The sequence below is a fragment of the Bos indicus x Bos taurus genome, chromosome 16 (assembly GCF_003369695.1).
Source record: "Bos indicus x Bos taurus breed Angus x Brahman F1 hybrid chromosome 16, Bos_hybrid_MaternalHap_v2.0, whole genome shotgun sequence".
NCBI classification, from domain to species: Eukaryota; Metazoa; Chordata; class Mammalia; order Artiodactyla; family Bovidae; genus Bos; species Bos indicus x Bos taurus.
Genome location: NC_040091.1, coordinates 23,030,445 through 23,048,155, shown reverse-complemented (window position 1 = coordinate 23,048,155; position 17,711 = coordinate 23,030,445). Strand labels below are relative to the sequence as shown.

General features: G+C 38.9%; 1 protein-coding gene across 1 annotated transcript in view; it reads left to right on the top strand.

The window, feature by feature from the left end:
• RAB3GAP2 (RAB3 GTPase activating non-catalytic protein subunit 2) overlaps positions 1 to 17,711 on the top strand; it is a 104,065-nt gene that overhangs the window by 31,204 nt on the left and 55,150 nt on the right. The window contains exons 3-8 of the mRNA XM_027564471.1: positions 8,579 to 8,702; positions 9,545 to 9,626; positions 11,740 to 11,787; positions 11,872 to 11,947; positions 12,270 to 12,371; positions 16,842 to 16,941. Coding sequence (XP_027420272.1) covers positions 8,579 to 8,702; positions 9,545 to 9,626; positions 11,740 to 11,787; positions 11,872 to 11,947; positions 12,270 to 12,371; positions 16,842 to 16,941 — 532 coding nt within the window. The remainder of the gene's footprint in view (positions 1 to 8,578; positions 8,703 to 9,544; positions 9,627 to 11,739; positions 11,788 to 11,871; positions 11,948 to 12,269; positions 12,372 to 16,841; positions 16,942 to 17,711) is intronic.

Below are 17,711 nucleotides of genomic sequence, written 5' to 3'. Positions count from 1 at the left end.
AAGAATAGTCATCATTACTAACTTTAAGAAGCTGTAATTGTGGGCATATTTGGCTGAGTGGTTGGATGAATGGGCAAACAGATAATTCTCTAAAAATGGGATCATATATATTCAATTTAAAATAATAGCAGAATTAATCCTACTGTAATTGACAGTTGAAATAAAACTGGAAAGGTTACTGAATGATCGTTAAGTTACTCTAAGGTTAGAAAGAGAAATAATTTTAAAAACTGAAAGATTGAAGTCAGAGGTTTTTGTGACTGTGTTTGTAAATTTTTTTCCTTTGTTTTATCTGTAATGAAATTTGTAACCAACATTATAGCTCTTGCCTTGCCTCATTTTAATATTGACAAGACCTTAATTTAAGATGTTTGATTTGAGAATTTTAGTCTGTGATCTGGAAAATGGCCAAGACCAATACTTTTCATGCTGTGTTAGAGAAAGCTCTAAGGTTCTGCAGAGATGCTTCCTCATTTCTGATTTTATCTATTTCATATGTTAAAATACTGTATAAAATTTTGTTTGGGAATAAGAAAGTCCTGCAACCTAAAAAAAAAGTTTGAGAAGCATTGGGTAGTACATATGCTAATAGGAAACTAGAAAAAAAAGACAACTTATATAGCATTGTTATTTACTTCTTTGTGTTTCAAAATTGCCAAGCACTTACATCTCTTGGTTTAGAAAGTGTAGTTCAGTTCAGTTCAGTCGCTCAGTTGTGTCCAACTCTTTGCGACCCCATGAACCGCAGCACGCCAGGCCTCCCTGTCCATCACCAACTCCGGGAGTTTACCCAGACTCATGTCCACTGAGTTGGTGATGCCATCCAGCCATCTCATCCTCTGTCGTCCGCTTCTCCTCCTACCTTCAATCTTTCCCAACATCAGGGTCTTTTCAAATGAGTCAGCTCTTCACATCAGGTGGCCAAAATATTGGAGCTTCAGCTTCAACATCAGTCAGAAAGTGTAGCTGACTAGTTTATGCCCATGAATTAGGAAGTGAAATACTGAGAATTCACGCTGACTGTGCTGACAGTCCCTTATTTGTACTGGATTCTGTCGGCACCACTGTCACGTGTGCGTGTCTGTGACAGCACAGTGACAGTGACAATGAAAACTGCACATGATGGACTTATTAACTAAAGTTGAAGGCCTTGAAAAATTACTCTGGGCCGGGGCTCTCTAGTCATCACAGTGGTTGATGCACCACAAAACATGTGCCACTCTTCAGAGTGATATTTACCAGCCCCTGTGGTGGCCAGCTATAATGAAAGGTTGGTTAAATTACTACATTTTCCCATCTGCTGCCTTGTGAAAGACTAATCGTTTGATGAATTTGTGCGATTAACATCAAAAGAAATAAAATTTTAAATTACATATTTGTTACAGTCCTAGTGTTTAGAATGGATTCCCTTTCATAATCCACATTGATGGCTTCCATATTTGTGCAGATTAAGAAAATATTTTACTAATCTCAAGGCAAAGAAAAAACTTTGAAGTTTAGGATATGCTAAAAGAAAATTATACATTCTCTTTTCTCACCCCTAAGCAGGAGCTGTGTTTTATAGCTAATGGGTGAATTTAATGTTAACTTTAGTATCTGAGTGCATGCTGAGTTTTGTGGAAAGCCAAGGTATTCCTTGATGGTGCTGTTTTGTTTTTTTAAATATCATGCCTCACTAGGAAAATTAAGTACTTTATCACGTGATCACATTATTTTAGAATCATTACCTTCAAGGGAGCATTGTTCCTAGCCACAGGCCCCATATTCGTGTGGGAGGTTTTCAGAAAAATCTTAATTGGTAGCAGATGCCCTTATGGTACAAAACAGTATGAGCTTGCATCTTACCAGCCAGCAAATGTGTGTTGGCACATTCTTACGAGACCTTGACAGCCCACTTTCCTCCCTTTACTTTTTTAATCATCGAGGGGCCCTCATCTTTCAGTTAGAAGACTAGAGCTCCTTGTCACCCCCTTCATTCTGAACGCAGAGCAGAGCGGAATTGAAGGGGCTGTGACTGTTTTGCTTCTAGGGCGCAGCTTCTCAGGGCAGTGCAGCATGGAAACAGCACAGGGGGTTGTCCAGGCAGTTGCACCCCAGGGCCTGCGTTCAGATGCCTGCGTCCAAATCCCTGCTCCCTCTGTGTGATGTAGGGAAGGAGAGGAGTAATGGAACCTTCTTGGAGAGCAACAGTGAAAATTAAGTACGATTTATGTGTAAAGTATTGAACACAGCGTCTGGCACTTAGTGTTTGGCAGATGTTCCTGTTGTACATCATCCAGGTCACTGATGTCAGCCCTGTGTCATTCCTGTTGAGTTAGGTGGCCAAACCCAAACACACATCTGGGGCAAACACTTCCTCTGATGGAATCACTGTCTTCTGCTTAGGGTGGCGCCAAAGGATTCCTGTATCGTGAGAGGAGGTTTCACGTGACTGGCCTCATTCCTGCCACGTTGCTCGGGTGTGAGTAGCAGGCATTCTAGGACAGTGAACAGTGTAGGACTTCTACTTCCCGTCCTTTTGTTCTTTGCCTGCCTTTGTGTACAGCATATTAGTTGTTGATTCAGATGTAGCAAGGGATTTCTTTTTCTTTTTGAGGATTTATTGAAAGACATTTGATTTATAGGAGTACTTCGCCCACCTCCACTCCCAGTTGTTTTCAGTTCTTCCATTTGCTTTATCATTTTCTGATAAAAATTCACACTGCATGGGGCAAAATAGCTAAGCCTGTGGAGAAATAACACATTTTAGCTCTGTTTATAATTTTAAAGATAATACTTGTTTTTAGTTGTGTCCTTAAAAGGCTTTTTATTTTATCAAATCTGATACATTGAATATTGTATCTTCAGAATTAAATGTGACCAGGAACTTGTAGTTGCTCCTACCCAGCCCCAGTGTGGCTGTGGATCAAAAGAGCTATCGAACTTGTGTTAAGAGCACACACCATTGGATTTCGTGACAAGCTAGCATCATTCCCAAGCAGCAAGACTAAAGCTTTAAATCTAGAATTTTATAACATGTCAAATCCTAATGATAATATGATATCTTAATATAATGTAACCTAATATAGTACAAGCCCTAGGGAAGGAAATGGCAATGTATTCCAGTATTCTTGCCTGGGAAGTCCCATGACAGAAGAGCCTGGAAGGCTATAGTCTGTGAAGTTGCAAAAGAGTTGGAGGTGACTTAACCACAACAACAAGGAATAGCATACCTTATTTCATTGTGCTTTGCAGATATAGTGGTTTATTTTTCTTTTTAACAAATTGAAGGTTTGTGGTAACCTTGCATCAAACAAGTGATTGATGCCACTTTCCAACAACATTTGTTCACTTCCTGTTTCTTTGTCACAATTTTCTAATTCTTGAAATATTTCAGATCCTCTACTGGTAAAATGATTATGATTTGCTGAAGGCTAAGATGATGGTTAGCATTTTTTATCAATAAGTATTTTTAAATTACAGAGTGTACATTTTTTAGACATAATGCTATTATGCATTTAATAGACCACAGGATAGTATATATAAACATAACTTCTATATGTGCTGGGAAATCAAAAAATTCATGTGACCCACTTTGTTGTGGTGTTTGCTTTATTGTGGAGGTCTGTAGCTGAACCCACAGTATCTTTGACCTCTGCCTATACAAGATAGTCATGTGAGTGTTGTATAACTTAATTTTGGTATATGGAACTCCCACTTGTACTCAGTCAGTTTTGCCATGATAGACTAGGAAGATCTGCTTTTAGTCCCACAGTCACAGGAAAGATGGAGAGTTGGAGAGTGAAGAGTGATGGAAGGTATTGGTTTTTGCCATCTTCTCACCCCTCCCCCACCAGCCCTCATCATCAATAGATGAAATTGGAATGCTGATCCATGTGGTTTCATATTAGTAAAAATGTACATGATTGAGATGGCTCAGCAAGGGTGGGGATGTAACCAGTCATTGTGGAGTAGTTTCTCTGAATTTGCTTCTCAGTGATATCTACTTCTTCTGCTTTCATCTTGGTTAATTCTTACAGGGCAGAACTCATGTTTGTGCTGAAATACCTTATAGTCCACTTGCTGGACATGGTGGCAGACAAAGCTTGATTATAATTTGACACTGAATTCTAAACCCAATAGAGAGAGTAGTTCTTAGTGTGTTTACTTGTACCTACATGGATATTGTACCTACATGGATCAGATCAGATCAGATCAAATCAGTCGCTCAGTCGTGTCCGACTCTGTGCGATTCTTTGCATGGGTACATCAGCCATAATCTTAAAATGTTAAATCATAAAATTACTTAAGGAAAAATATTACTAAAGATACTATTATTCCTTATGGATACATTACTTAGCATACTAGTCTTGAATCAATTGCTCACTGTTATATAGTTTCATGTGTAAGAATAAATACTAGGTAATTCGGGTATCTTTGTGAATATAAATAAGGAGGAATTGGAAAGCTGTTATTCACTCACGTTTGCGGTTGTGCAGTGAGCGGAGTAGAGGAGTCATAGAAAGTATCGAAGACGTCTAGTCTAGGGTTAGAGAAATGCAATCACAGAAGAAACATCAGAGAATAGTAAGACTTTTCATGGCAATAAATCCGAAGGATGGTAAAGTCAGAGGAGAATGAGATTGCAGTAGGAACTGGCATGTGAGATGGACAGATAGAAAAGAGGAAAGAATCTTTCTAAAGGAAGAACTCAGAGCAGTGCCTCAAGAATGTGCTGACTCCCATGTTCAAATATGGTTCCTCACAGCTCTAAATCAGTTTGCAGAACCACAGGAAGAGTAGCCTGGTATATTGTTGTTGTGTCATTGCTAAGTTGTGTCCAGACTGTTTGTGACCCTGTGGACTATAGCCAGCCAGTCTCCTCTGTTCCTGGGATTTCCCAGGCTAGAATGGAGCAGGTTGCCATTCTTCTCTGAGGGATCTTCCCGACCCAGGAGTCAAACCTGCATCTCCTGCATTGGCAGTTGAATTCTTTACCTCTTAGCCACCAGGGAAGCCCAGTCTGCTATTTAGCGATAAGGAATAGGGCAGTTCTTTTAGAGAACACACTTTTCATTGACTGAGACTGGAGTCAAATCCTGCTGCTAAGTCGCTTCAGTTGTGTCCGACTCTGTGCGGCCCACAGACAGCAGCCCGCCAGGCTCCCCCATCCTTGGGATTCTCCAGGAAAGAACACTGGAGTGGGTTGCCATTTCCTTCTCCAATGCATCAAAGTGAAAAGTGAAAGTGAAGTTGCTCAGTCGTGTCTGACTCTTCGAAACCCCATGGACTGCAGCCTACCAGGCTCCTCCGTCCATGGGATTTTCCAGTCAAGAGTACTGGAGTGGGTGCCATTTCCTTCTCCGGGCGTCAAATCCTAAGGCTTCTTAAAGACCTGTTGCAGTCACCCACCAAGATGAGAGTGGTTGTCCTCTGGCCTCAGATGCTGATTGTGTGGCAGGGAGTACATATTTTTAACCATCCCAAGACTTTTATCTTTATTGTAGAATGAGGTGTGGGCCAGTTAGTCTTTAAATGCCTTCCATCTTTGAATTTCTTAAACTCTTTGTCTTTTGGGCAAATGTAAACACAGCTCTCATCCTTACTAGTGACAGTATTTTGAAAACAGGATAAAAACAGGAATAATACTCTTTGTTGAAAAGTAATTTTTACAAACTTTTTGGAGTTTACTGTTTGAACAAAATTTTGGAAGTATGATAAAAGGAAGGAACCCATTTGTATAGATGTTCTATTATTTAAAAAAAAATTTTTTTATAGAGCTTGCCAAAAGTAGAGCTGTATTATCCCTATTCTGGAACATTGTTTGGATTTCTTTTCTATTACAATGAGATGGAAATTTTATAGAGCAGTCAAAGAGTTTAGATACTCTTAATTTCTTATCAAACAGAACACTTAAATAATAACCCTGTATCACTCTCCCTGCTTTGATTCTTCTTTCTGAAGGATGTTTTCCCTTGAAAACTCCTGAACGTCAGTTAGTGTAATTGGATCTCATTGAAGTAGAGGAAACCATAGGGCAGTGATGCCCTCGGCGGCCAAGGCGCTGTGAGGAGTCCTGGGTGCGTGCCGGCCAAACAGAGACTGTGCACTCGGGTGGAGATTGTGGGTCAGGGGAGAAGTGAATTACAACTCAACTTTTACCTTATAACTTTCACTTTTTAGGGAATAATTTTCTCCCTGGCTTATATGTAGAAAAATACACATTAAAAACAACAGACTAGATAACAAAAGTCCTAAAAATTGTAGCTTTACTAAAATAAGGGATCGTGCCAGTATGACTCTTCTCCCTATCTTTTGGGAGTGAGTGCAACCTCTTTAGCGTACCTTGCAGAAGAAAGAGGAATATGGTTGATTCCTCAGTGTTCCATTGAGAAGGAAAAATAATTCGATGTCTATTCCAGAGGTTTCAGACTTACTTGGAGATTTTCCTAAGGGTTTCTTATAATCCGTATTTTATTTCTGTTTTAAACATTTCTTTGATAGTATCACAGCAAGAAATATTTATCTTTCCTAGAAATACTGCCATAATATTTCTGATTAGGATGATTTTCTGTTTTTAAAATCCTTTAAATTTCATTGTACTAGCAATATATTCTTATTGTTTGTGGTAGTCACGCAATCATGTCTTTTTGCGACCCCATGGACTATAGCCCACAAGGCTCCTCTCTCCACAGAATTCTCCAGGCAAGAATACTGGAGTGGGTTGCCCATCCCTTCTCCAGGAGATCTTCCCAACCCAGGGGTAGAACCGAGGTCTCCCACATTGCAGGGGGATTCTTTACCATCTGAGCTACCAGAGAAGTCCTAAAGCTTTAAAAACCATAATTTTTTTTTTTTTTTTTTAATGCCAGCATTCTGCATCTCTTCCCCCCCTCTTCCCTCTCATCTTGGTTAATTCAATCCAAAAGCTGTCGGGTAGGGTTGAGTAAGGTGGAAGATCAAATGACATAAAACCTAGGAGCTATAAGGAGCTATAAGAGAGTAAATATAAATAGATCAGTAATTTTAAGACATAAAATTTTAAAATTCTGCATGAAGAAAACTAAGCTATGACATGAACTGGGGAAAGCTTTTGTTCAAAGGGCCAATTTTCTTTGTATGTAAAAATGCTAAGTAGAAAACGAAAGAAGGGAAAGGTATGTAAAGGTTTTGTTGTAGCATTTTTTTAAATAATGTCAAAACATGCACCTAAATAGCAGAATAGTTAGGCAGTTTCTAAGGAAAAGAACCTTCTATAGCCATTAGGATGATAGTATGAAAATTCAGTGGTGTCCCAATTGTGGGTGATTTTCCCCTTCTATTTTCTGTGTTTTGAATAAAACAAAATAAATCTCCAATAAGCAATACAATGTTATCAGGAAAAATAAATGCTTTATGTAAAAAAAGGTATATACAAATCAATTAGAGAAAGATCAGCAACCCAACAGGGGGTCTGCAAAGGAAAGGAACAATATACTGTTCATAGAAAAGTCTCTTCAGCATATGAAAAAATACCCATTCTCACTCATAAGAGCAATGCTGTAGACTAAGATACTACTTTTTATGTGCTAGTTGGACAAAAATCAGAGTTAAAGCGCTTTTGAAGAGTCCCTGAGGAAGCAAGCACTTTCAAAACTTGCTGGGTTAGATTATAAGTTAACACAACTTCTGCAGAGCACAATTTGGGCATAGCTAGCAAATTTACTAACACACATTCCCTTTGACTAGGAACTTATCCTACTGGCATCCTCCCACATAAACTGATAAATGTATAAAATTATTCATTGTAGCATCATTTGTAGCAGCAAAAGACTGTGAACAACACAAATGTCAATCAGTGGGGGCTGGGGTGTTTCTACAATGGAATGCGCTACAGCCATTAAAAAATTTAGGAACTTTAGGTAGAGTGAAATCTAAGGTATATGTTAAGAGAAAAAAAATATAGAAGTATGTATGTAGCATGCTACCATTTGTGTCAGGAAAGGGGAAAGGGGTAGTTAATTATATTTGCCTATGTGCATGGTGTCTCTGGAAATACACATGAGATACAGTCGCACTGCTGTCTCCAGAGTGAACAGCAGGGTGGCTGGGACACAGGAATTGTCAGACTTTGCAAAGACCTTTTTGGATCTGTGAATTTTTAACCATAGGAATTTACCTATATAGTAAGTACATATTCAGTTGAAAAAAATAAAACACCTTTCAGATCACATAAAAAGAAATGTTACACTTTACAGGCCATAAGTGCCAGGTAATATTTTCTTTGCTGTCTAGCTGCAGATGCCCTAGCTATCTGTCTCAAGTAGGATTAGTTACCAGATTTCCTAACTAAATCATTCCTGGAATGATCCCTATGTGAGATTCTTTTAATGTCTTGCTATCTGTTTTATTTAAAATTTTTACATGAATTTTCAAAATTGAGATCTGCTTGTGGTGAGTATTTTTTTATTGGTCATCTTTGACATGTTTTGGTAACAAATATTATTGAGACTATAAAAGAATTGGGAAGGTTTCTTTTCCGTTGCTTCTCAAGGTGGACGTGGTGAGTTGAACTGTTCTTGATATTTTTCCATGGAAGTAATTGTAGTTTTACTCACAGGAAGAAGAAGGAAATACTTGCAAACCACAAAAAACTTGCTGGCTTCAAGATTGTATTTTATCATTATCTCCAACCAATGATCTTATGGTTATAGCTCGGGAACAAAAAGCTGTATTTCTAGTGCGTAAGTACTCTATAATTTTCATTTATTTTAATGCATAGAATAGAAAATGAATTAGGTAGAAAGAAAAAGTGTTACTTCTCCATTATATGGTAGCATTTGATAGCTTGATATGTTGCACAGCACTTTTGATTCTCTTTTGTTTCTTTCTCTTCCCCTTTCTTTTCCTTTCTCTTCTGTTTCTTTCCTCTCTGTCTTTCAATTTTGGCTGCAGATACTCTAGCTGTCTCTGTCTGGCACTTCAGAAGCAGTTTTGGGCATTGCCCAATTCTCACAAGGGGCAGTTAGAGCTAAAAAGGCCACTGCCCCCTTCTCAGCAATAATGTGAATTGGGTGACTTTCAACTCTAATTTGAAAGCTCACAGTACTCTTGTTTCCTTTTTGGGGTATAAGCTTAGCTTACAATTTTTGTTGAAGATTAAAGTTTGGCTATATATAGAAGGTGGAAAACCTCACTGATCAAAATAAGGTCTTGTATTAAATGGGTACGGAGTTGCGCTATTAAGCAGATTTGCTCTCCAATAGCATAAATCTATTAGAAAATTTTTCTTTGCCAATTGAAGATAAAAGTTTTATAAATAAAAATGATGGGGTAATACATAGAATTAATAACTTTATTATATGGATTGCATTGGAAGAGAGACTAAAGAGTTTTGTAACAATCTTATAAAAATTTTTAAACTTTATCTTATATTTACTTATAGAAAGACCTACATAAGTTAATATAGAACTATTAAATTCTGCACCTATCATTCTAAAGTAAAATAATGAAATTAATAAATTCTGTTTTAGTATGCTGTAATTAAAGTTATTTTGTGTGATGATTTTTTTTTTTTTTTTTTCAGCAAAATGGAAACATAGTGATAAAGGGAAGGAAGAAATGCAGTTTGCTGTTGGTTGGAGTGGTTCTTTAAGTGTTGAAGAAGGGTAGGGACCAGTTAGTTCTTTTTGTCTCTCCATATGTTAAATGTATATGTGAAATTGTTTGACTTGTATATCAGTCTGCTAAGACGTTTCGTCATTTGGAATGTTGATTAAATGTATGTTCATTGCAGCTTTAGAGATTGTAGAGCATGATTTGGGCAGTAAACTTTAATTTTATTAACCATGTAATTATTAATCAAAGAACCAAAAAAAAAACAACCCTTGCGTTTGGAGAGGATTTACAGGAGAGTTCAGAGAGAACTCCATAATATCCTGTCTATATTTTGTCTTTTCCTTTAGTTCAGTCACTCAGTCGTGTCAGATTCTTTGCGACCCCATGACAACATGTGGTCCCCTGGAGAAGGGAATGGCAAACCACTCCAGTATTCTTGCCTTGAGAACCCCACGAACAATCTTTTCCTTAGCTCTCTGTTATTATTATCTCTCTTTTTTTTTTTTTTAAGCATACCACATGGCATATGAGATCTTAGTTGCCCAACCAAGGATCAAACTTGTGTCTCCTGCAGTGGAAGTATGCACTTTTAACTTCTGGACCACCAGGGAAGTCCCTCATTGTTAATTTTATTCAGCCAAAACGTCAAGGGCTGCCATGGTCCTCTCTGCTTTGTTAGCACTGAGCTTGTACTTAAAGGGGACAGTGCTACATTAAGTGTTAAAACTCATAAATACTTAAGAAATGCAAGTTAGTAAATTCAAGTTTCTTACCTACCTGGTTAGAGTTTTAAAACCAGATTTCTAGCATGGTTCTGTGATGGAGCTGCTAGCCTGGAACCTGCAGCCAAAAATTGTTTTCAGTTAAATTTTTATGACTGAAAGTTATCTAGTTGGAATGAATAAGGTTCTTTAGACTTTAAATTCAGATAAAAGACAATCAAATAGAAATCCATAGTACATGCCTGACACTCTGTAGAGACTCGGTGAATTATTTTCTACTCTTGTCAAAATAAATGCTATTTCTCCTTGAGTCATTTAGTCTAAGCATTTAGAAGACTTTTAATTTCTGTCAGAAATGCACATGCAAGGTTCAGTTACTTTAGGGCTTCCCGGATCGCTCAGTGGGTAAAGAATCCACCTCCAATGCAGGAAACACAGATTTGGGTTCAATCCCTGGGTTGGGAAGATCCCCTGGAGAAGGAAATGGTAGCCCACTGCAGTATTCTTGCCTGGAAAACCCCATGAACGGAGGAGCCTGGCAGGCTACAGCCCAAAGGGTCACAAAGAGTCAGACATGACTAAGCATGCAGGCATGACAGGAGGGCCCGAGGCTGTCAAGAGCCTCACCCACTTATGCTAGTGTGTTACTTTAATGTTTTCAGTTACCTAGAGACAACAAACAACCAAAAAGATTCATTTTGTTTGGTGTCTAGTTTGATATATGGGGAAGAGGATTTATACTTTGTTGAATAAACTGGTGATGGTCCTGAGTTTTGACAGTTTAAGGAAGAAGTCAGTAGGCATTGTTTTAATTTTGAGGCTTGTCTCTGTGCGTGGGACAAATTTTTCTCAAATCTGCATGTCAGAAAAAAAAAATCTTTTAGGGACCATCCAGCTCATCAGGTGCTTAGAAATAGGTTATCAGCAGCAATTTCTGCAAAATATAAAAAGAAAAAGAAGCCAGCCAGTTGAAATATGGCAAGTCTCCAGAATCATGTTCTCAACAGAAATGCAGTCTGCCTGTTATGTGATTGCCAGTTCCTCCCACCTTCTGCCCAAGTTCTTCACTTATGTGGAGGAGAAGGGAACAGTGGGAAATGACTGCTTGGTGATCCCTTGATGTTTTCTTACTTTTGTGTATAATCAGTTGTATACGGTAAAGGTTTGCTTTTTTTACTTTTATGCTTTTCATGACAATACAGAATGAAAAATACTGTTTTTTTTATTAACCTCGAGTGAATGTGACGTTAGCTTTTATGTGAATGGGTTTTATTACCCTCCTTATGGTGGAGTTTTGCTCATTTTTTAAATTTATGTATTGGATACAACTGGTCCACAGAACTCATCTTCCACTTAATTGTCCTTTAACATCCAAACATAGAGATAGAAAAGACATTGATAAATTGATTGGGTAAACATATGATTTTGTCTTTGTTTTTAGGGAATGTGTAACCAGTGCTCTGTGCATCCCACTAGCAAGCCAGAAGAGGTAAGGATAAGTGAGTCAAGTGAGGCTTTTTTTTTTTTGGTTTGATGTATGAACTCTTAAGATCATTGATTTTGTTTGTAACAGGAGTTCCACTGGACGTCCAGACTGGACCTGCATTGTGGTGGGCTTTACTTCGGGTTACGTACGCTTCTACACAGAGGTGAGTTGAACATTACGCAGTTGAAAGGCACCATTTGACTGGAAAACCTGGTTCCGCATTCCCATCACACTCCTTTGTGACTCACTCCCTGCCACTTGAATGTGTAGTTATTACTTATGGGGGTGAAGGCTGGGACAGGGGAGGTATGGTGGTAGAAAGTTCTGCTGTAAACTATAGAGAAGAGAAGCCATGTTCTTCTGCAGACTGACCACCTGGCATCCGTGGAAAACCTGTGGGGGAAATGCCGCTCTTTGCCCAGCCTCACCTGTTCAGGTATATTGGTAAGAAAACAAGCAGGGCTCGTCTCTGTGCTTCCTCCTAGAACGGCGTGCTGCTGCTCGCTCAGCTCCTGAACGAGGACTCAGTGCTTCAGCTCAAATGCAGGACCTACGAAATCCCACGACATCCTGGTGTGACTGAGCAGGTAGCGTAAGAGATTGTGTCCAGAGGGACAGTGGCTTTACTCTGAAGTGGTTTCTTCCTTCTTGTTGGGTGGAAACTTTAAGGTATCTTCTCGTGGCACAGTGAGCTCTGCTGTCAGACTTTAGAAATAGAAGCTATTCATAGCTGAGTAAGGAACACCAGTCTTGCTTTTACTTACTGAAATTTCGTGTGCTTTGCTCTACAGTAAAATAAAACACTTAAGTTGGAAACCAAAAGATTTTCTCATTTTTAGAACTTAATAGTGACTTAAGGTAAAAATGGCTTTATATAACCTTGGCTTTATATAACCTTATATCTTTTTTATTTGGACGTAGGTGTTAAAAGTATGTAGAGTAAAAGATTTAGCACTATTAACAACAGAGTTAATAGTGCTACTATATTGCACTAATCTATTTCTCAGAAAAGGGGTTATTCAGTTTTTATTTACTGTGGAAAATATTTTATATTCATTGAAAATTTTGATAGAGAAAATACTATTGAGTGTCTAAGGCACTCCACAGTTTTCACTTCTTCCTAGGTGCTGTGTGAGATTTTGGTTGTCTCACAGTCAAAAATTTTGATTGTGTCTACAGTAATTGTAGAGGCACATGAACTAATATGCTCTTGTTCAGCACATCTTGTGTGGTACATCATCAAAACTATATAATATGCCTTCTCTCTTGGTGCTGTCCGGCTTCCAAGAGGTTTGAAGTAAGCAGATGAATGTATATTGTGTTCCTTTGTGGACGTAAATTGTGTGATAGACTGGAGTGAAATTTAACCAGTAAGAATAGACTAATATCTGTTCATACTGGTGATTGAGTTAATCAGTAGTATTAAGCATTACCTTATGAGTTGCTAATTTACATGAACAGAATAACTTCTGTGCAAATCTAGAGATGAGGGAGCTCAATTAGGACTAGGGTAATAAAGGAAAATTTCATTGAGGAGGTAGAGTTTGAATTAAGCCTTGAAAATGGGTATAGAACTTAGAAAAGAAGGGAAAATATTTTAGGTAGTTAGGAAAAAAATCAGGAAAGATTCAAACATGGAACTGTGAGACAGCAACTGTGTTAGAAACTGAGAAACTGTCCAATAGTCTGAGTGACCAGATTGTTTTCATAAATTTGAAAGTGAAGCGAAAATCAGAATTGCTTCAGAAGATTTAGAAGCTACTAGAGATATGGCAACCCACTCCAGTACTCTTGCCTGGAAAATCCCATGGACGGAGGGGCCTGGTGGGCTGCAGTCCATGGGGTTGCTGGGAGTCGGACACGACTGAGCGACTTCACTTTATTTTTTCACTTTCATGCATTGGAGAAGGAAATGGCAACCCACTCCAGTGTTCTTGCCTGGAGAATCCCAGGGACGGGGGAGCCTGGTGGGCTGCCGTCTGTGGGGTCGCACAGAGTCGGACACGACTGAAGTGACTTAGCAGAGATATGAGAAGGAAGTAGTATCATCAAAGGGATCTTGAAGGACCTTGTTCTGGATGAATTGGACTTGTGAGAATCTGGAATCAGGGAGGCTAGTTATCCTGTTTTTTCAGTTATCAGTAATAGAATGCAGTGCTGCGAGCCAGGACTGGAATGGCTGTGGGAAAAGGGAGGAACATTTGACAGGACGGGGTACTGTATCGAGATGCTGAATTTTTTTTTGGCTGCATCTGGTGTTAGTGATGGCATGTGCGATCTTTGGCTGTGGCACACAGACTCTCTAGTTGTGGTGCTCAGGCTCAGGGTTTGCAGCGTCTGGGCTTAGTTGCTCCACTACATGTGGGATCTTAGTTCCCCTACCAGGGGTTGAACCTGCATCCCCTGCATTGCAAGGCAGATTCTTAATCACTACCACCAAGAAAGTCCCAAGGTGTCAAATTTAAAGAGAAAATGAGTTGGCTCTAAGATCTCCTGCATTGAGGCATTTGATTTTGTACATGTTTGAGGTGATAGTAGGAAATAAAATGAAATGCCATCATGCCTGTAGTGATACAGAACTACCCTAGAGGTACAAAGACTAGATTGAAGATGATGACTGAAGTCACAGATACTGAACGAACTCTTCCCAGGACCCATTATAGGAAAATGAAACTGAAAGCTGAAGACTTAAGTTACAATGCTGATCGTAAGGAGTTGGGAGAAAATGGAACTATTGCAGGAAACAAACAAGGAACTGTTGGAAATCCAAGACGGTGATCTGTTTATTGAAGCTGCCTCTCAAGAGCCATTTAAAAAAAAAAAAAACAAATTCCCTGGAAGATGAAGGTTCTTTAAATACTTTAAACTTGACTGTGTTTGTAATAATCTGTGTTTAGAGCTGGTGGAAAAATATAACTCACATTTAAATACTTGCTCTTTGCTTTTGTGAGTCAAAATCTTTTCACTGAAAAATATTTATTAAACACATGGAGGGAAGTCTTTGTTGTTACTCTGTATTTTACATAAGCATCTTTCGTTCCAATATATATCAGTTTGTATATCAGAAATATCTATTTGCTGCATCTTTAGTGCACTCCCACATCTATTAAAGATCACAAGAGCAGATTTCCTTGTAATTCAGAACTGGGGGCAGTGAGTATAGTAGGTGGGACGACTGGTCATTGCAGGAGAAGATTCTAAAGGGAGATGTTTTTCTGGAATGCCAAAGAAACCTCTTCTGTGGTTTTTGCACAGAGATCCCTATCATTTAGCTCAATTTCTGCAGCTTTTGGACATTGGTGTTTATAAGAGTATCTTTTTCAGGAAAACAGTCTTGTTTTGGAGATACTTGGCTAGCTGGTGGTTAGCTCTTCCCTGTCAGGGACCTCTCCCCCACTGCCATGCTCGGTGGACTGCGTAAGCTAGGCATTGTCAAAGTGTCATGTGAACCCCAACATCAGCTCCCACCCCTTGTGGCCCACAGAAATGTTGTTTAAAAATGGAAACACCCCAACAGTCTAGTAGAAAAAAAGGACAAGGCAGTTCTCCAAAGAAGAAATATAACTGATCGACAGCATATGATAAACTTGTGAATGATACTGATAATCTCAGAATTATAAGCAGCTACATTTGGATAAGTTTTCACCTTTCAGACTGGCAAAGGTGAAGATTAACAAAACTTGGTGACAGAGGGAGAATCAGGCACTGTCATGTATTGTCGGTGGAATTATAAACGGATAGGTACTTCCTTGAGATAGTTTAATAATATGAATGAAAATGAAAATTGTGAATGCTCTGTGACCCAACAGACCTCCCTGAAGGAATTTAGATCAAAGTGATGTGAAAAGATATATACAAAAGAATGTTTACTGCAGTGATGTTCGTAATAATGAAAATATTTCATTCATTCATAAACATTTATTTACTGCCCGTTATGTACCCAGCCTAGTTGTAATCACTGAGAATCCATTTTTGAACCAGACATGCAAGGTTTCTGCTTTTGTGGAGCCTACAGTTTGGAGGTGACGGAGGGTAACCAATGATGAACAGCTGGAGATTTTTCAGGATGTTTCCAGCCTCTGATAGGTTCTGTGAGGGAAGTAATCATGTTGATGAGATTGAAATGAGACAAGGAAATGGAGTTGATGTTTGAGACAGACTCAGGAGTAGCCTTTCAGAGCAACCACATTTGTGCCAAGACCTGAGTGATCTAAAGAAAGGCAGGCAGTGACTTGGGAGGTGAAGGTGCAATGACCTCTGTGTTCAGGGTGCAGGGGGAGAGGGGTGAGATGATGTTGGAGGGAGAGGCCCCATCTTGAAGCTTGGGTAGAGTTCAGGTTTTATTCTAAGTGCAGAAGGGAGCCAGTGGAGAGATTTAATCAGGAGAGTAGTTTGTTCTGCTGTGTCTCAGGAAGATCACTCCAGCTGTGGAGTGTGGATGGTAAAGAGGGAGACTGGAATCAGCAGACCAAACTAAAGTCCATCAGTAATTGAAATTTTGGCACATATGATGCAATACAGCATCGCCACAACAAAAGTTGATTTGCTCACTTACTGAAATGGAAGAATATCATTGATATATTACTGAATAAGGAAAAACCTGTTATAGAATACTGTATATGGTATAGTCTTGTACAAAAGTGTGTGATTATGTATGACCCTATATACTGAAATACGTCTGGGATTTCAGGTGAGTTTTTCTCTTCTTTTTACTTTTATGTGTTGTTTGCATCCATGTAGTGACTAAATTTCACTTTTATGAAACTTGTACTTTTTTGGGTTACTCCCTTTGTCTATCCTGAAAATATTCACCATGTACAAAGGCTCATATTTGAGAAGAATTTTAAGTCCTTGACCAAAAGGCATTCAAAAAAAAGTCTATTTGTTTTTTACTGTTCCTCTGCCTGCTATTGTCTTGTGTGTTGGGTGTTTGATGGTTGTTTAGTTATAGTATTCCTTTATTTTACATTAATCGTGATATTCAGCTATAACAGAAACATAGATATGCTTATTTGGCAATAATGGAAATATTTTCTTCTTTCTTATTCCTTTAACAGAATGAAGAGTTGAGTATATTATATCCAGCTGCCATTGTGACTATTGATGGATTTAGCCTTTTTCAGTCTCTTCGTGCTTGTCGAAATCAGGTAGCAAAAGGTAATTTGGGGCAAGAAATAGCTAACTTGTGGTGATATTTGTCTTATTTAATTTAATCTACTTAGAAAAATATGTCTTCTAAATTAAAAAGGGCTTCTGAACTAGTTCTAAAGAGAAGGAAAAAAAAAAAAAAAAACACACTACTATAGAAATGAGAGTGTAGTAGATTGCTTCCCTGGCGGCTCAGATGGTAAAGAATCCACCTGCAGTGCAGGAGACCTGGGTTTGATCCCTGGGTTGGGAAGATCCCCTGGAGGAGAGCAAGGCAACCCACTCCAATGTTCTTGCCTGGAGAATCCCCATGGACAGAGGAGCCTGATAGGCTACAGTCCATGAGGTTGCAGAGAGTTGAACATGACTGAGCGACTAAGCACAGTAGATTGCTTAATTAGTAAGATAAAGGAGAGGACTAGATCTTCAGCTCTCGTGTTGCCAGCTGAATGGTTGGCTTTTTTTTTTACTAATTCAGCAATATGTCTTGGCCAGTTAAGAGAGAAGTTCAGCACTGGGATAGAGAATTCAGTTGTGTCTCACTGAGGAACCAGATTTCTCACTAAATGAGTGCCACTTGGGCCAGCATAGTAAAATCAAGTGATTCTGCCTTGCTTCCACTCTCTGGGGCGAAGAAAGCGGAGTGTGTGCAGGGGGCGTTTTCCTCACACTAGGCAGGACTCAACAGGCAGGCAGCGTGAGCTGCTTTTAGCTAACTTGAAATACTTCTGAACAGAAAAAACTTAAGAGCCCTAAATATAATCTATGTAGGCAACTAT